The 20,780-nt window shown below is 38.5% G+C and overlaps 1 protein-coding gene across 1 annotated transcript in view; it reads right to left on the bottom strand.

The window, feature by feature from the left end:
- Window positions 1–7,103: 7,103 nt before the first annotated feature.
- kcnk9 (potassium channel, subfamily K, member 9) overlaps window positions 7,104–20,780 on the bottom strand; it is a 45,746-nt gene continuing 32,069 nt past the window's right edge. Inside the window, exon 2 of the mRNA XM_061060332.1 lies at window positions 7,104–9,494. Within this exon, the coding sequence (XP_060916315.1) occupies window positions 8,611–9,494 (884 nt within the window). The 3' untranslated portion in view covers window positions 7,104–8,610. The remainder of the gene's footprint in view (window positions 9,495–20,780) is intronic.

The following is a 20,780-nucleotide window of genomic DNA, read 5'->3' as shown; positions in this document are numbered from 1 at the left end:
CAATTGAAATAGCAGAGATTGTGTTTTATTGTTGCAGCTACGGTTGACCTCAAAGTGATCTTTGCCTGAAGTCTGAATATTTCTTACTCAGAAGATTCAGTTCAGCTTATAGGGTTTCTTTTTATTACGAGCATGGCTCACTTGGAGGTCAGGCACCTCTTTGCTTGAAATGTTAGAGGGCCACACTTCACTGAACCTTGACTTTAAAAAGCCTTTTGATTTAGAGATGAAAAAGAAAATATGTTCCCAGCTTTGTACATGAAATATACCCAATAGTTTTGCTAATGAGTACCTTAAGTAAGAGTAAATTCAAATGTGATTCTGAATCAGTTTAGCTTGAGAAACCAGCCATGGGCACATTTAGAAATCACTAAAACTGTCTTTTTAATGAATAAGTAATACTTGAACCTCAGGCCTGAATTAGATTATTTTCAACAATGAAAAACTGTTTTGTGAATTTAAAAAACTGTAGTTGTTGGGCAGTTAGAAGAAGACAGAGGCTTTCAGAAGGAGGCTCATCATTTTTATTCAAGTGTGTTATGGCTTCACCCAGGCTGTGTAACCCAGTGAGTCATCCACACCAAATCATGCACACACACATAAAAAAAAGAAAACATACAAATGTAAAATGTTATGTAAAATGTTCATTTCACTCTGAACAATTTTCAACAATCACTTCTCTGTGTGGTGAAAACAGAGGGGACCCATACTGGAGTGTACTGTACAGACATCAGTTTTAGAATTATGACAGAGGACATCAGTGGGTTCAACATGACCATCAGACCACATGGATGCCAATGAGCCAGGATGTAATCTCCTGTTAGGATATGATACATATTTGTTCATCAGACCTACAGAAGAACCTATATTGCAAAGGATATTTTTCTTAAATATAAGTTATGGAACACAGCCTTTCTATTGTATTGTATTGTATTGTATTACACAGATAGTAGTGCAATTTGTGTCTCATTGTCCCTGTCATAGGAAAACATGGCACTTTGGCCAGCACATACTGCCACATGCAGTAAAGGATGTCTGGAAGCCAAGCACAGGTAAGTACAAAGTGCCGGAAAAAAACAAAACAAAGGACAGTCAAAAACCATCAGGAAATCAATTCACGTTTGTGTTGTTTGATGCCACATGGAAGGAAACCACGAGAGAAAACGAAATGGTGCGGTGTAAGTCTGTTGATGGTTTGTGTTGCTGTTTCTCTGCACCATCTGTGTTGTACGGTAACATTCAGCTGAGGACCATCAATATGACATGTGGCATGAAGGCAGACAAATCTGAGTAATATGTATGCACGTGGGACGGCTATGAAAAACGACGTGTCTTGCAGCTCATGAAAAGCAAATGAGTTCATTTGTGTGCTGCTTCCTATCAAAAATCCATTATGGCTGATACATTCCCCAAAAATGTTGCATGGAAAAGTTTGACTGTGAAGTGAATGGAAGGCAGACGACACTGATTACCATCAGTGGCATTATTATAGGTAGATATTGGTTCAAACCCCATCAGTATTAGACATGTTTAAAGGATAATTCCATTTCATATCAACTTGGATCTCTTTTTTATAATTCTTTTTTTATAATTTTGACCACCAATTTTAGGAAACAACACAAAATTGTGACGTAAAAGTCCAATGGTGACAAAATAGACAAACACCACCAACCACCATTAGACTTACGATAAGCTTATTGTCTTACCAGGGCTTGGTTTTTCAAAAGTTACATAACAGGATTAAGACTAGTGGATAGGATCATAGTTTAGAGGTCAGGTTGTCAGAAGACACAATTCTAAAAATGAATTTTTCACTAGAATGTTCTATTGCTTCGGTGACAGCGTGGCTAAAGTAAACATTGTTGAAAATGAAGGATTTTGTCGCCTAAATACAATGAAATGCAAACATTAGATATTCTATTATACTGTAATAACATGAAGAAACATTACTTTTGTGTGGATCTTGGCACCCCCTGTGGACTAAGTATGTAGTGTGATGTCCCCTGTAGATCACTATTAATCTGGATTTTGTAATCCCAAGAAAAGACCAAAACAAGCAACTCACCAGTCAAACTCCTATTACTTTCTGGAGGACTACCCCTTTTGTGACCCTCAATCCAAAGTCAATCTGTTCCGACTGACTTGAATCTGCTGCACTGATCCATACTTTGAGGAATTATGAGCAATGGATCAAATGAGGAGCTTTACTCATGGTGATGAACCCACAAAGAATCGTCATCAAACTTTGCCTTTTTCCTTGGCTTTTTTTGTGTTTTGGTTTCCAAGCCAACACTCAACAACTTTGTCACCAGAGGTAACCTCTATAAAAGAAAATAAAAAGCTCAGATAAGCCCTGAGACTGTGAAACAGAAGTAGACGTTGCCAACTTTGACATCCATTCTGGCTTATAGTTTTAATTCATTTTGACATAATTTATAATTAGATGATAGGCTGGATACACAGATGGATTGAAGGACCTGCATCCCTCTTGTAACATGTCTTTCACTTTGTCTTCTATAGTTCAAAGGATATATCATTTTCAAAATGAATACTGAGCTGTTTTAAAATATAACTTGAAACTAGTGATTAGGACCAAAAGTCTTTACTGGATCGTTAAGTCAAGTGAGAAGTATTATTTTTCCCACAACCAATGGGGTTGTTGGACATTAAAAAAATAATGCAGGGTTCACTTTGGCAACCATAGGGTAGCTTCACTTTGTATGTACATCCTAATTATAAAAGCACTTTGTGATGCATGTTGAGTGCCAAACAGCAGAAAGATAAACTATAACTTAAGCTAATGAAAGTAGCAACAAAAAGGAGTTGGTGGAGACCAAAACAGGACCAAAAAGAGAATGAATATGAGCTTACGTCCAATATTTCTCCAGGACATACATTTTAACTGTAGACGATGTAAGATGATTATTCAGACTGGAACATTTGTCCAGTAATTACCTGTTTTCTTAAGCATTTGATATTCAAGCAGGAGAGAAAAGCAAATTGCCTTTCAAGCTTTTACCACCAAAAAAGAGGATTTTATACGTCAGATGAGCTCAAAATAAACTGCAGAGCCCATGTTCATCTTAATAATGTGAAATGTCAGGCAGTGCAACAGTGTGCTCATCCATGTCTTTTTAAGAGTTTGGGATAACAATAACGCTCATCTAACCCATGAATAAGCTGTTTCAGGCTTTTGCTTCACAGGACATTCTTATTATGAGGATACATTTATTGTTGGTTTTGGTCTTTTATGGGGATTTGTCAGTTAAATATATCCGGCATGACATTTAAACCAGTCAAAGCTTGTCTTATAAGCAATGTTGTGGCATTCCCTAATCCAAGCCATTACATCTGAGACTACAATGTGTTAACAGAGAAGATTGATGGTCAAAAAAAGATACCCAAGTTGCAATAGATGGAAGGGAATTATCTTTTAAATATTTGATTTTGTCTTTTCAAAGGGAGTGAATCTTCTGGCGCAGGGTTTGTACAAGGTTATAGAACAAAGGTATCCGTTGAGATGTGACATAGTTTGTATGGACTTAGATGTGTCTATACATTTACCACATCTGTGCTGCAATAAGCCCCAAAGCCAGACCTCCATAGTCTTCCAACAGGTTTGCTAAAGCGCAAACAGGTCTGCACCCACCAGAGTTAAATGTGCCCACTTCAACAGAAACACTGACTGCTGTTTCTTCAAGGCACGTATGCTAATGTGTAAAAATACATATGCATCTCAGCCATGAAAAGGCCTTTTTATTCCAAAGGTTGTTATAAACATATTTTACAGGATATTTAGATAAGTCGGTATAGTTCCAATAATGGAACAATGCTTTTTAGGCCTTATCTCGGACTCCACGCCTGGTGATGTTTTTCATGACTGATTAGGATTCCTGGCATTTTACCTCTTGCCAAAACAGAGTGGCATTTGCCTTGAAAGGCATGCTAAGCTTCCAAGGAAATGAATAGAAGTCTGCTAAACACTAAGACGCAACGAATACTGCAGGTGATGGGAGTCTAAGTCCAAAAATTGGTTCAAGAATTGATAAATTAACCATTGAGGAATGGAACTTGGTGAGGGAATAAAATAGATTCCAGCCTTGTGAAACTTTTAAAAAGCCTCTATTTACTTGACTTAGCGCTTCAATCATGCTAGTTTAGGAGCTTTGATAGTAAAACTGTTTTCTCTGACATCAAGCCTCGGGTAATCTGTGACAGAAAGGGTGCATTGGGCTTAAAAACAGGTCAACATTATCCCAAATTTGTCAAAAAATGTCCAGCATGTAGCTTTTATAAATGATGCCTTTAATGCAAAGGGGCTTTAAGACATCTGCTCAAGAAGAAGCACTGGACTTTTTGAGATTATGATTTGATACGTTCATATATTTGGCCAGCTCCTCTGCAGTCATGTTCAAATCATTAAAAAGAGGGGGGGGGGGGGGGGAGTCATTTAAAACTGAGGGCAAAGATTGTTAAAAATAAAAAAAGATATCAAGTGAAATCAAGTTTATCCCTTTAAGAACGTCTTGACTAAACAGCTAATTTTGTGGATCATTCTTTAAGACCGTGTGCCATTAAGATACTCTTATTATTTTGTAATCATTTCCCCATTCATCATATAAAGGTCATGCACTTATCAAATCTTTCAAACAGAAATAAAACACCCATATTCCTTTTCTTTCCCTATTACCTTACAGAAACTGAAAGGATCATACTGCTGTTATTAAGTTCTCTTATCAGTGATCTTTAGCTGTCAGCTCGCATTAATCACACTCACTATTTTTGCTTCTTTCTATGATGATGTCTTTCTCAGGTTGTGTTCCCCTAATGGCTCCAAAGTGCATCCTGACTGTAAGAGTTGTCGGTTTGGGACTGCACGCTTTTCAGTCACGGTAAACTGTTGCGTGGTTGAATGTGTGCAGACTCAGGGTCAGCTGCTGCAAGAATGCATCATGTATAATGCAAGACTTCAGCGCATGATCATGCATGTCCCTGGATTGAACTGCTTATGAGTTTAGCAGGAGTTATTTGATTGCAGTTTGAGGGCTATTTAAGGAAAGATAACCTCCTGATCCTCTGACTGTTGAACTGTCCTCAGAAGAGCAGACAGTGCTGTGAAAGCTGCTTTTGAAGTATTTGTAGGCACTAATATGTTTTTGATGTTTATAAATGAACCCTCATGATGTCATTGTATGATATAGCGAAACTGTTGATTGGCCATAGACTGTATATATATAGACGTATATAGAATGGACAGCCCAATTCCTCACCTCAAGTGAAGCCAAACGATTTAGAGCTCCCTCTGCTGACTGGCTGCTGTATTGGTCTTAAAACCCGCCCCCTCCATATTTACAGATAGGACATGGGTCAAACTTTAAAATCAAATACACATTTGTCCTTATAGTGAGTTAGTGACACACTGATTTGTGATCAAGTCGTCTTTTCTTACTTAATTAGTTATTTGATGCTAAAGGTTTAAACTGTGTTACGTTCTCTTCAAACCAACACAAGAATCTTTTCTGCTAAGACACCACAAACCTGAGCTTTCTTATCAGTTTTATTAAGTAAAATTTGTGTTTCTGTTAGTGGACGTAGTGTGACGTCAATATCACAGCTCTTCTAGCTGACCCCTGTTGCTCACAATCTGGCTCCAAACTCGCAATATGTCAGCGCCTGTCACGGGGGATTTAAAGGTGCTTTCAGATAGGATGCATTGTTCATGAAATCCTCAGGGCATGATAGGATTTGGAAGGATTCAGGCCTCTGGCCACTTCCAGGTGTACTTCAGGCTGAGTAGGGAGTAATTTGACAGCCTGCTGGGGAGAGTTGCACTAGAGTGAGGAAAGACTTCAGGTAGTGGATCACACCGACAGAATGTCTGAGGTGGGTCTTGTTTGTTGTGATCTGATCTTACCCCTCTTTTAAATGAGAGGTGTCGTCACAGAGCACCCAAGTGTACATTTTTTAAACTTCTGAGCACACAACCTTGCGTTGCGCTCAGCTCAGATAGCTCTCACATTGCCCAACACATAGACAATTAATTAATCAATAATTAATCCTATCTGAAAGCCCCTTTAGGCTTTATCTTTATACAGTATAGCATGAGGAGGAGGCCCATTCTTACTATATATACAGTCTATGGTTAAGGCTTGAAACTGACCACCATATTCCTACAACCATCACTTTCCTCTGACATCATGCTCAGGAAAGAAAACTCAAATGCTTTATGATATTGTAGTGCTGTCTTCAAAGTTGCACATCTTATAAACATAATAAATCTGATAATTGTTAACATCCATGGCTTTACAACTGATCCGTAACTTAAAGTAAAATGGATATACTTAAATATCAGGACATATTTGTAAGATAAATCTACATGAGCTCATGTTAAACAACAGCTGCTGAAGCATACAACCACTTTGGCTTATTCTAATGCTAATGTTAGCTGTTGTCTAATGCTAGCATGTGGGTTTTCAAATATGTTGTTTTTGCTTGAAAGACGGTCCAGTTTTACTTTGGGGTTTCACTGTCCATTGTTTTGTCAGTTCCTGTCCCATACAGAAGTGGGCAAATGATAACAGTTTGTTATTGTCCCTTAAAGTTAAATACAACCTGTAACACAGTAGTAGCTAAAGCATAATGACATTAATAGAGCTTTCTAACTGAACATGATGTCAGAGGCAAAAGGGGCTGCCATGTGAGCATGATTCATTCTGTCTTTTATGTCTCTTGTGTGTAGCCAACTTAATGGAACAGTAAATCACTGAATGACCCCTTTGCTGCTGCAGTGCATTCAGTGAAAGAAGTAGGTGGTCTCCCTGCCTCTTCTTCAATACTGTTATTCCTGTTTGATACTCAATAGTGTTGTAAAAGAAAAGTCTATTTAGAGAAGATTGCACTTTAATTGAACCAATATTCAATATTGATGTCAATTGGAGGAAAACAAAACAATAATAAAAACCCTACAATTAGTACACTGTGGATGCTTGTCATGATACCAGAATTTTAAACTTTGATATGATCTTGATATCTGTTTCCAAGGCAACAACAATAGAAGTCCTAGGTACCTTATATTGGAATAATTCTTCATCACCAATACTTCTGCACTTGGTCTAGATTGCACAAAAACATTTGTACATTTTCAGACAGTGTCTCCTCCTTAGTCAACTCCTATGCTCTCTGTCTTGTCTCTCTGTCATACGCTCGCGGCTGAGTTTAAAAAGTATGACTGAAGCTCTGCAGTTTTTTAGAGCTTTGGTTCTTTTAGACACTAATAATCATTCAAATAACAGAGATTGTTTTGTCTGAATACATCTGGTACTTATACATTGTGCAATTAAGAACGTGTTCCCTCCTATGCTCTGTATCTTTTTGTAAGAGACATAAATGTAACGTTTGCAGCTTTATGAGACCCCAAAGGATTTACAGCGTCAGTATTCACCAATTTATAAATCTAATCTCTCAATTTCGTTTGCAGTAGCTCTGGGTTAAAATGTGACTTAAGATTTGTGTTTTTTTTTTTTTAAAGGTTTATTTTAGGGGTTTTATGCCTTTATCTTAGAGATAGGACAGTGGATAGAGTCAGAAATCAGGGATAGAGAAATTGGGAACTGAATTGCGCCACAGGTCGGATTTGCACCTGGGCCACCCAGTTGGTCAAATTGGCCTCCGTACTGTACATGGGTGATGTGCGCTAACCGCTAGGTGCCCCCGAATTACAGGCCTTTTCTAACTTTGTTGCATTTCAATACCATTATTACTATTGCAATAGAGATTGTTTTTTTTTCTACGATATGTGGTATCAAAAAGTATCAATGTATCTGAAACTTTGACAACCTTAAGACAGTGTAGTGGGGAGGAGGGGTTTTCCTACAGGTTCAGGTATCTCTTATTATGAAAAGGCTGTGGGTGAAATTAAAGCTCTTGTGGTTAGATCAGATTCTATATGAGGTTGAGATATCAATAACAGCAGCATGATCCTTTGAAACAAAGACAAACAGACGCCCTTCATACAGCTGTTCTATAAAAGACTAAAGAATGTCACAAACCATGGCACACTCAGTAAATGACATCTAATGCACATGCTAATATTGGCAACAATATTTTGGCTTGATGCGTAGTGAGACCCTTAAATTATATGATTGCTTATAGAAAACAATACCTGATGCTTTAAGTCATTTGAAAATCTCTGTCTGCAGTGAGGCAATGGAGTAGTACATAACAGCAAAATTTTCTTCAAGTTAAGGTGAAACAAGCATACTCCCTTTTTGAAAAATAGCATTTCCCCAAGTGTGCATCATTTGGTATGAAACCAAAGTTCATATATCAATATTGTACTGTAAATCTGAAAGAAGGAAGTTCATTAAAGTTTGTGTAAATGGAGAAAATCTCTTGAAAAAATAGACATCCATGCTTCATGCTTTGCATCCCATTTAGTCCACGCTTGCTGTTCCACGCTGTGTTCATCACCTGTTTCCATGAATTTCTTTATATTACATACAACCAAAAAGGGAAAAAAGTGCTGAAATTAGATTTTGGTAAGGAGCAGCATTGCAATTGTTTGACCTTATCTATAAAACATGGAAACTCATTTGTCCAGTGTGTAAGGGTTTAGATGGATTTCCTTCTCCTCATGAGTTGGTGATTGTCTGAGAAGCTGTGAAGCCCTGGAGACACCGAGCTGATGGGCGAGGGGAGGAAGCTGTTTTTCAAGGTGCTCGGTGAGATCTCCTCGATCCTGTAGGAGACCGAGTGAAAGTACTGATTGGGATTCAGCTGCGAACTGAATGAGTTCTGATGGGAGAAAGCACATCCCAAGCCTCCCATCCCTCCCCCAGAGCTGCCGAAGTCATGCGAGTGGTAGTGCATACAGGAGCAGACTGACTGCAAATCAGTCACTTCTGCCCGATACGGTTCACGCCGCCGCCTGCCTCGCGGTAATGATTCGTCCTGGATGTGGATGATCATGCTGTTTCGGTTTCCCGCTAGTGAAGCCCGTTCTTCTGCATCCCGCCGCTCGTCCTCGCTGTTCATAGTCAGGAAGCGGAGCACCACCAGGTTTAAGAAGGCCCCAATGACCGTCAGGCCCACCAGGATATACATGAAGCTAAAGGCCACATACAGGGGCTTCTTCTGGAGGGCCCGGTTCTTTTGAAGGGCCACAAAGTCCCCAAAGCCTATAGTTGTTAATGTAATAAAGCAGTAATAATATGACTGAAAGAAGCTCCAGTCCTCGTAATGGGAGAAGGCAGCAGCCCCAATGCACAGAGTGCCAACACAAGAGAAAAATCCTACAGTCACCATGTTCTCCATGGACACGTCGGTGATACTCATGCCGCAGCACTTCTTTATCCGCTTCAGGAGGTACTTGACAAAAGTGTTCATCCTCTCGCCCAGACTTTGGAACATGACAAGAGTCAAAGGGATTCCCAGGACGGCGTAAAACATGCAAAAGGCCTTCCCTGCGTCGGTCCCAGGTGCTGCATGCCCATAACCTGAGAAGAGAGCAGACAGAGAGAAGAAATTAGTGATGTAGGAACATGTTACCAGAGAGCGTGGCATTTATGTAGCAGCAGTGGGGTCACATCAGCCCCCACATCAGCTTGTGTTTACAAACATGACCAAGCAAGAAATCTTCTCTAAGAGTCCGCGAGCACTGCAAAAAGACGTATTGAATAGGTGCACACTACAAAAATGTGTCCGCTCATTAATCTTATTTGGACTCAAAGATTATGGCAAGCAGGGCGTCCAATTAGTCCAAAGTTTCCGGCGGGGTATGAGAGTTTGGAGGAGGGATTGAAAAGAAGTCATGGGGGAGCCAGTGAGGCTTTTAGCTTAATTAAACTTTATCTTTAGACCACAAGCTGCTGACTCACGCACAAACAGTCTTTATAAAAATCAACCTGGGTGGCCAACAATAGGATGTATGCACTAAATTAGATGTCATTTTCAAATTCATTATAAATGATTTGATATGCTTTGCTGGGTACTCACAGTTACTTTGGAGTTACAGTATGAATGGAGCCTACTGCGTTTAAATCTTCAGGGCTGAAAACAGAGAGTCATATTGATTATCTCTCCACCAGCACAGACCATCACTGCGAGCATTAAACACCAAAATCTTGGCCAAGAAACACCCACCATCAGTTGGCATGTGTATCACTTCAACAACCACCTCCCAGAAGGAGACATAATATTTTTGGTGCAGTGTTGAGCTTTAACTTATCTATTTTAGACATGTCCTGAGCAAGTTCTGTGTTTTGAGCTCTCAAATATTGATTCTGTCTTTTCCCATATGGCTAACTACCCACTCGTGCATGTGTTTAGTCATGCACTTAAAAAAAAAAAACTCAGCTCTAGCGGATTTGCAACCAGAGCACTTACATTTAAGTACAATATGCACTATTGGCTGTAGAACTTCAATAAACACGCTGTGTCAGTAGTGTAATTAGCATGGTGGTATCAAAGGTTCAAAGGTCAGATTTTAATGACTCATATTTAAATATTTGATCCTGAAGGGTTTGTTTACTTTTTTCTGTACCATTTATCAGTCGGCTCAGTCAGTCGCCTCTCAACCGGAAGGTTGGGGGTTCAATCCCCAGCTCCTGCAGCAACATGTCCGATGTGTCCTTGGGCAAGACACTTAACCCTGAATTGCTTTTGCAGATTCGTCTGTGAATATGAACGTGTATGAATGGGATTAGTTACTTCTGATGGTACTTAGCAGCCGCTGCCATCAGTGTTTGAATGTGTAGGTGTGACTTGAGTAGTCAGAAGACCAGAAAAGATCTATACAAGCTGAAGTCCATTTACCATGAATTACCAGATATGCTTCATCTGTCTGAGTTAATTGAGAAAAAAGTGGCCTTTTGTCTTCAAAGTCTTCAGTTTACAGCTAATCTATTTATTAGCTTGTTTTAGATTTTAATTAGAATTTTATTTGACATACTTTATTAATCACCGAGGGGAAACACATAGGCCATCAATCACACACATGCACAAACAGGACCTATGCATGCATTAATGGAGAGAGGTCAGGGCGGGGCTGCCACACAGGGAGAGCGTCAGAGCTGTAGGAGGTTCTTTGCCTTGCTCAAGAGCACTGCAGCAGTGTTTGGGAAGTGACCTGGCACCTCTCCAGCAACCATACCAACTTCCATACTTTAGATCGAACCAGGACGATCCCCCAGGTTCCCAACCCAAGTCCCTTCAGACTGAGCTATGGCTGCCCAAGAGATTGTTATCAATTGATGTGTCGATTAAAGCAAAAAGAAGAGTCAGGGTGATTTCACAAAGAATGGATTGCGGCCTCTAATAGTTCCGTAAATTTAGCCCTCTATCTGCTCTGTCTCAAGGTCTGATTGACAAAGCACTTTGTGCAAATATTGGAGTAAAACAAGTTCATAAAGTTGATCTCCTTCGTGCAGTTTGCTCTTGTTTTGTGTCTGATTGTGGAGAGACGCTATCTGCGCCTCCACGCTCTGCAAAGCTGTGCACTCAGGGTGACTCAATTCTGATCTGGGAGGAGAGATGACACTTTTTACAGTGTATTGTGTTGCCAGAACCAAAAAGTTTTCACCGTTCAAAGCTTCTTCCCTGGATGGAGCCAGAAAGGGTAACTTTTACAGGAAATGACACTCACATTGTTTGCACGTAATTTTAAAAGTAAGGTCAAATTACACGTACTGACTGGATTTATACATTCATGATTTAAATAATTTATTTTTAAGGTCACAAAAAGATTAAATTGCTGTCATTATCACTGAAGTTGTCAGTTGTTTGAGTGAATTAGACGGAGTGATTTGTAAAATACGGCTCATGGAACGAAAATTAAAAAAGTGACTTTTTCCCAGAGATGCTGTTTGTCCTGTATCGCATTCAGGGGAGCATTTAACCATAAGTGTGTCTTTTATTGAATTAGATGGTGTCTTTCTGCTTTATCTGCACATGGGTTTTGCAGCTCAAAATCTGTTTAGTGAATCGGGCCGTCATTATCGGAGTTATAATTTCATGGTAACCAGAAACACGACTCCAAATGAATGCTCATGTTGTATTTTAAGTCTTAATGCTCCAAATTGGCAAAAAAAAAAAAGATGCAGCTTTACAATTACATGACGTACTGTAAACTAATTGAACACAACATGACATGTAGTAGCTTGTTGTTATGAATTTTAAATTAAATTAAATTAAATACCTCTACCTGTAGCCATTTTGTGCATTGTCTATCACTTCTTTTAAATTATGCAACTCAGAGCACTTTAAATGCACGTTGACCCAACAGTTAAATCAGTATCCCCCTCAGGCATGTTGCTATCTGCTGAAAAAGAGAAGATCATTCCTGAGGCATGTTGAAGCATTGGATTTGAAGGAGCTGCTTAATTTTCAGCTAAATCTGTGATAGAAAGATATCTCACTCTGACACTCGTCAATACTGCAAAAAATTTTTAAAAAAAAGTGAAAGAGTAATCCAGTGTGCTCACATCATATTGGCTCTGAAATTGATTCATTTTAAGAAATAATAAAAAATATCACCACATGTTTTAATTTGGACTTAAGCTTCGCACACACTAAAATATTTTTTTTAATTTTAACCGATTAGGACACATGACGACAAATCATGACAGATTAACAGTTCAGATCTCATAGTGTGTGGTGTGCAACGAGACGACCAACTCAGCACACCACACACTAACCGATTAATTCACCAACAACCAGAGTCTCAAATATCAAAATGTGTAATCTCATGTGGTCAAATGCAACTTTAAGCCTTTAAGAGTCAACAAACATGACGGCCAAGCTTGATGTAGCTAGCTGTTAGCTGGTAGATCCTTTACGGTAAACATTTTGCTCCTTCCCTCATCAGTTGGATTGTGGTTTGTTTTACAGGACACATTGTAATATAACTTGTGTTGTTCCCACAAATCAACAAGTTGGTCTTTAATTCATGACGTCCATCTAACTTTATGCTTCGCGTTTGCTGTTGCCATGGTAATGTTTGTTGTGCTTCCTGCTTCAGTCAGCTTGCTTCCTTATTGGCTATTGTTCCGTTCCGCCCTCAGTGTTCTCCCAACACCACAGGATTTCTGATCGTGAATACTGAACACGTTTAATAATGAAATCGGGGCGGCCCTGATCATCTTCCGAGCAGTTCGGCGAGGTTAACAATCTTCACACCCCTTCCACCACAGGAACGTCTGGAAAGATAATCTTTGGATCTATCAGATAGTCGGGCCTTTGCTGACTTAGGGTGGAAGGGGGAATAGTCCAAAATCGTCCGGTGTGAGTACCCTGCTGAAGCTGTTTATCGACAGCTGTCAATAGCAATAAAGAACAAGATCACACAGTCTTCCTCTGACAACTTGGTTTTCACAGCTTGTGCACCTCCTACCATAGAGGCTTGAGTTGCTTATTTTTACTTCCAAGGACCCATTTGGAGCTACTCTTTAACCTCAAACCATGTACAGCATCTCTAGTTGATTGAACCATAATTCAAAGAATCAACCTTCCCATGTGTTTTTTTTATATTTCTTTTGTAAAAGCATGAGAAAAAAAACTTGATTAAAATGCACACAGACTCATGGAAACTCCAAAGCATCTATCGTGAAAAATATATATTTTTAAATTGCACATAATAGTTTGAGTTAATTACAGTGCAGGTTCATCCATATGTCTCTTTAAGTCATTACTCATGTCATATGACGACACAAAAGTAAACTTACTTGGTAATGAAGACCAAAAATGTATTCAGGTTGTTTGATAATCTACAGTACTTAAGGAAAGTTTCATTCTATTCAAGCTTATATGAATCTTACATGCTGTGCAGGCTGTCTGGAAAGCAGAATAAAGTTTAAAATGCAGTGGCATGCTGTGGTAAATGGTAGGCACAGACTTCTAAATGCTCTAAATGATGTAGAATCACTGGTCGTTTCCTTTAAGGTTGAGTTCCGTGCAGGAGGCTGAAGGATCGGCTGCAGGTCAGCAGCAGCACACCGTGCCGCTCATGTGCGCTGAATGCAAATGAGCTGATTGAATTCCTTGCACTATGAGCAGCAATATGTACATTATTTTGGCTACTATCATCATTTTACTCCCCTTATACAACAAAGATATATAATAATCAGTATGGTACTTTGTGCAAAAAGAGATAAACAACCCCAATATGATGCAAATCTGTGACTGGCTTTACCATGAATGACGACATGAGAGGATTTTGTTTCTCACAGTAATTTATTTAGATTTACTCTCTCAAAAGGTTATACTGATATTACTTCTGTAAATCACTGAGAAAATCAATCTCCTTCAAAGCTAAACATCATGTGTGAGATGTAGCAAAATATGCTTATGGCAATCATAATCACATCTCAGGACAGATCTGTATTCCACCAGCCATCTGTCTTTCTCCCTCCTTTTAAAATTGGCAAATTAATTGATATTGATTCTTGTTGCTTAAATTTGGTCTCGCAGAGTAATCAGGACATAATGAATTACACTGGCAGCTGTAACGAAATTACAAATTTGATTTGTCTTGTGCTACAATTTGACTGTGTGGAGTGATTATCACAAATCTTCCCTATAGGTCATCTTTCAGCATTGTGTTTTACACTCAGAGGCGTTTAATTTATTTATTTTTTTGTATGAGTCATTTGAGGTTTCTGTGCTAATATGTCTCTCGTCTCGTCAGCCTCTCCCTGCTGCATGCAGCCCACAGTGTATAAGATGTTGGTTCTACAGCTGCCCACTGCAGGGTTACCCTAGTTATGGTCAATTATTGATATGCTTTGACAAATAAGTGACTATATGTCCCTGTGACAAAGGTTGATAGTGTACATTTTCAAAGTCTGGGACTATAAATTGAAATTAGAGATCATTTCATCAGAGTTTGAGCTCACATTTTATAAGCTGTATAGCTTCTATAGTCATCAGATAATTACAGGGATTTACAGGAGCTCAATGAGATGAGCATGACACCTGACAGAGTGTATACTAGCTAGTAAAGTCCTTTTTTTTGTGATTTCAAATGACTGTTCAACCCTGTGTTGTCAAATAAATACAAATTAGAAGCCCGTCAAATGTTTTGCTGTGTGCCAAACGGCTCTCTTTGTCACTGAGGAGACCTCTGTCCAGCACAATGTGTGTAAGTTAGCTTTCTAGCTAACTCCTTTATGTTTACATGCTATGCTTTTGTGCTGATGTTTATAATTGTGCTTTTTTACTATAAGAACAGTAAAACATAAGAAACAATAATGAAGAAAAAAACATTTCACGTTGATGTTGTTTTAATAGCCTAACAAATGACTGCAGTTTGGTTGGGTTTAGAAACTAAAACGGTTTGTGTAGGTCTACAAAAAAAGTCAACTCTACACAGAGAGGCTGTTGTCCAACAGGGATTTGACCAGAAACATTCATGCTGTGAGGCAACAGTACTGAACACTGAACCACCAGGCAGCCAATGACATAGCTTATGTCGCTTTAAATAATTCAGCTCGACTTTTTGTCTTACAATGGACACAATGTTAGCTTTATTTATAAAGCACATAGTTTCATGAGTCTTGTAGTCAAGACCACACTAACCGAGACCAAGACATACCTGAGACCAGAGGGCTCCGAGACCGAGACAAGAACAATACATTTAGGGATTGAGACAAGACCAAGACAGGACCAAGACCTAAATATCACTGAAAAAAATATAAACAATTTATGAGTAATCATTAACTGGTAAGGATAATGAGAGTATTCAGATATAGAAATGACTTTAAAAATTCCCATCCCTAGTCCGTATGGATGGTGTTTTAAAGTGCAAGAAAAAAAGAGGAGAGGAGTGGCAAATAATTGAAATAAGCAATAAGGAGATCACAGATGTAAGAGAGAAAGTCATGTAGTGTGTTGTAGTAGATGATGATATATTCCGGAAGAAGGCAGATGTGTGTATGAACTGACAGATAGTTTCTGTAGATAACTGTTGACCCATCAGTTCTCTAAAGTGCCCACCTGAGCAGACTTTCTCACTCTGCATCATCTCACATTCTGGATGTTTTGTCTGAATCGCAAGAATATTACTTCCAAAATAAATCAATTACTTCAGATAAAATGCTGCTAAAACGATTTCTAGCTATTTGATAAATTGCTGCGATTCCTGTTTTTTATATCACGGACTGATAAAAGACAATAAATAGGATCATGAAAGCTTTTCCAGTTTTCTTTAATCTCCCTGGGGAGTCTTGCGTCACCTCGAGGAAAATCCATCGTATCTGTGGTCTGTTAAGGAAAAAGAAAATGATCTCTTTACCATGAACAGGTACAGGAGGGGAATGAATTATGACCTAAGTTTTTTTTTTTTTTTCCAAGCCAGTCCCTTAAAGTATTTCTCTGATGTCGTTGATGGGATGTGCGGTTTTCTGTGGCAACGCTGCACCGTGTAATCTGTTTGTCCTGTTATAATGACTCTGCTGTTGTCTTGGGAACCGACATATTTGCTCTGCCACACGTAGCCCTGCAAAGCACAGGTGCTTTTGTGTTTATGTGTGCACAGGTGAAGGTGTGCATTCGGCGCAGTGTGTAAGGCAGTGGAATATGAACAACACTATAGTTAAGGGGAAAAAGCACAAGAAAAGTGGGGTCAATCAGATACTGCATATTAAGACACATTTAGAAAATGGAGGGTCATGTTTGTGTGTAAACGCAAGGCATCGTAATGGAATGACGTAGAAGAAGTGACATATTTACAATCTATTTTCTTCTCCGAGCTGCAGCAGACACGATTTGTTTGCAAAAACACCCTCAAGCTGGACCCATAAAGTGTGTCGGCAGCAGAGAAGAGCTTCACAATCCACTAATTGAGATGCCGTAGATCTGAATGTGGTGACGCTCACAGGACTGTTTGAGAAATTGTCTCCTGACAGATTTTCCTGGAACAAATATCCCTCATGGCCCCCTTTAGTGCATTTTAACAGTTAAAGGAGCCTTAATTATAATAAACAATGCTAATAAAAAAGACATTTTGTAGTAACAACTGCAGCTTAAAGCCATTTGCGTTAGTTGAAGCAATTCTCTCAAAGGGATTAATCCCAAATCCACAGGCCATTTTGTAAGAGATAAACAGAAAACAATGGTTAGAGTCTAATTTTCCTCACAACTCAAGGTGATCGAAAAAACAGCAATGCAGGGCATGTGAGTACAGAAAGGTCTCTCACAGAGCTTTCCAGTTTAAGCAGGTTTTCTGTATCACATCTGTTGAGTCACGCTTAAATGTTTGAACACACCAGTGTGGGAAGTGCGATCACACATCTTCACAAGGTGCCTCCTGAAAATATTTTTGTGTCGATTGGAGTAGGTAGAGGTATAAACTGTGGCTCAATACTCTGCCATTGCACAATATTTTCCTAAAACTTACAAAGACAAACATCATTTTAAAGCTATAATAACAGTTTTCCAAGCATGCAGTGATTAACAGCTGTGCTACTTAATTAAACACAACTGACACCTGCAGGGGACTTGGGCGATCATGGGAGGTAACCTATTCTTCCTTTTAAAGGTACCTGTTCTGTTAGATCGACTTTGAAACTACAATTTTGAGGCAGAAAAGTTACATATTGTAAGTAAGTCATTTAGAAAAGTTTATTTATATAGCACCTTTCAAGAGCAGATGTCACAAAGTGCTTCACAATAAAGAATTGAACAGAGGGTTAATACTAATAGACAGTCACATAAAATCAAATACAGACGGATAAAACAAAAGCAAGTCTGAACTGAAAGGTCTTTAACTGATTTTTAAAAGTGTCCATAGAGGTCAAGGCTCTCAGTTCTGGGGGAAGACGGTTCCAAAGTTTAGGTGCCACAACCTCAAAGGCACAGTTTCCTTTGGTTTTGAGCCTCATGCGAGGAACAACCAGCAGACCCTGGTCAGAGGACCTCAGGGACCTGCTGGTGTTATAAGGCTTCAACAGCTCAGTAACATAAACTGGTGCTTGACCATGCAAGGCTCGAAACACAATAATAAGAACTTTAAACTGGATTCTGAAAGTGATGGGGAGCCAGTGTAAAGACATTACTTTAAAAGTAAAAAAAATAATTATGTGACTGTGACTCAAAAAGCACTATACAAGCTCAAGTCCATTTAACATTTAGCAATCTCCCTTTTTGTCCTAGTGTGTTTTACCTAGTGTGTCTCTACTTAAGTGAAATGTGTTGCATTCCTCTGCACCTCAAGGCCTTGTGGTATCTATGCCAGTTGAAAATGGAACCGAGTGTTGAGGTAATAATTCTTAGAGTATTCTCCTTTATCCACTGAAGCTGAAAGTGAAATTATGAATTATTTGAGAAACTATTATTATCTATGTTTGCACAATATTGATGCATATATTGATATTGATTTTCAAGCAATGTTACTAAAAAACAAAAATGTCAACCTCAGGGTACATAGCAAATTGGTCCTCTGGGACTGTGAATTATTTAATTCATTATTATTATTTAATGTTTGAAATATCTTGGTCAGGACCAAAGTATTGCCCAATCAGCCAATCAAAGGACTTCATTGCATTACAATGTTAATGGTGCATTAACAACATGGATCACTACATTAATGCTTCTAATGCTTCTTGTTTGCAGCATCTAATGCTGCAAACAAATAAATTGGGCACATATCTTATAAAATGGACCTTTCTTTGTTCTGCCATCACAAAATTCAATTTATTACTGAGTAGTCCTCCAAAGTTATTTTAAAAGTGTCTCTAATATTCACATTTGTAATATAGCAGGCAGCTCTCGTCAAAAACTGCATGACTCAACATTCGTTTGGCTCCCATCCACTTTACTATGACTTATTTTTTATGTCTGCCTACTACACCCACAGCTTGAGCACCATAGGTCCATGTGAGTTAGTGTGAGTCAACGTCATTCAAATTCTTAATTGATACAGCTTGTAGTCTAATTCAATTATTATATAATTATTTTACTGTATTCTAAATATATATTTTTTGAAGATTACTGAATAAAGGGGAAAATCAAATGCCTTTCACTGGTCAATGAAGAAGGCTGCACATGTTTTACCTTTATCATTTGAGTTCACACTGTCATTTATTAAAAGGGATGTGACAGGTATTATCCTATGGCCCAGTTTTAACCCTGATTGATGGGGATTTAAATGTCATTAAAGGATAAGAAACTGCACAGTTGCTGATTTAACAGGGATTCTAATTCTTTTGCCAGACAAGAAAATTTAGAGAGACCGAATTATTTAAATAGATAGCAGATAGAGGATGTTTTTGTTCACTATTAAACAGATGCTTATTGTGCTTTCTTCAACTGTATTATTTATTTATCACTTTGGGGCAGCTGAAAAATGATTACAAATATTGGATATATAAATATAGTTTATGAATCTGATTCTTTATAGAAAATGTGCAAACAGTTTGTCTCCACATACTTTAGCTTTATTATTTGGAATTGAGATAAAGACAATAAACTATATGTAAAGGATTTCTCAGTATCTTTTTTATTTCTGTAGTGCTGGGTCCAAAAAGTGAACATATAACACAAGGGTTAAAGCAAAAAGTTACCTCTTAGTTGGAGTAATGTTTTTGTCCAACATAAATGTAAGCAGAGCTGAGAGGAATCACAGATTTTGTGATTTGATTTCATCAAAATCAATGTCTGTCATTAACTTTTGCAAAAATTAGTTTTAAAAAATGGTGATGACTTTCTTCAGTGAGGATCAGGCTCATTATTCACTGTAGTCTTTAGTTTTACAAACTGGGTTGTTTGGATGATGAAACTTTAAAAACAGGTGCAAATCCAAAAAGTACGTAATAACTGTAAGCTAAGATTGAACTTGAAACAGCCTTTAGAGCTATATGTTTTGTACAGTCCACCATAATTCACCACTTCAGACCACATGCATGTCATGAGCAATGGTCTTATGGTTTTAGTAGTCTCTACCAAAGAGTGGTGGACACATGCAAGAAAAATCCAAGCGATTTTAGAACATAATTATTTCTTGTGGATCAATTAAGAAAATGTACATTTAAACTGAAACTTGGTGGATATCAATGTAACTTTTGATCCTTTGAAGACATCATGTAATCAGAGATAGTTCATATCTCCTTTAGGTTTTCATTCATTGGCCATGTTGCTTCTTATATAATATCAATCATCCATTATGCATTACAGTATCAAGGTAGTCCCTCATTAGCACCCACACACAGCCTGGGTAGTTACTCTACAAGTGTCAAGCAGTTGTTTAAACCAACGCCTTCTGCTTGTTTGAGCTGCAGGTTAATCTGCCTCGTATTATTTCAGGTGCCTTGGAGGCATTAATTGCTACCGGCTATGCCATTTTAATGAAGGTCAAGAAGAGCAGGGAGCACAGAGGCGAGAACACCTTGTTCAGCTCTCCGCCTGAGTCTCCACCACATCACTGACAAGAGCTTAATGTGTCTGTGGGAACACCATGGTTACCTACAGTCAGGGAACCTTTCACTATCACTGCTTCTGGAAACACTAAAAGTCCCACCACAATTCCACTAAGCTTTGCTAGCATAATGGCTATGGCCCATCAGTTCTTGTTATCTTAATGCTTTTGTTAAGGGAAAAATGTCAAACGTAACTTTTTATGCCGATAAAGGGGCAATTCCAACGATATCAGAGATGCCTGGCAGCTCTTAGAAAGATCACATTTACATTTTAAGTGTTTTCTTACAATGCTCTTATCCAGAGATGTACAAAGAGTGCAGGATTCCACAGAGTCGCGTTCTTGTATGAAAAACGGATTAAAGTCAAGATTATTA

This window comes from Labrus mixtus, chromosome 16 (assembly GCF_963584025.1).
Source record: "Labrus mixtus chromosome 16, fLabMix1.1, whole genome shotgun sequence".
Lineage (NCBI taxonomy): Eukaryota > Metazoa > Chordata > Actinopteri > Labriformes > Labridae > Labrus > Labrus mixtus.
This window is presented reverse-complemented; position numbering and strand designations above follow the sequence as displayed.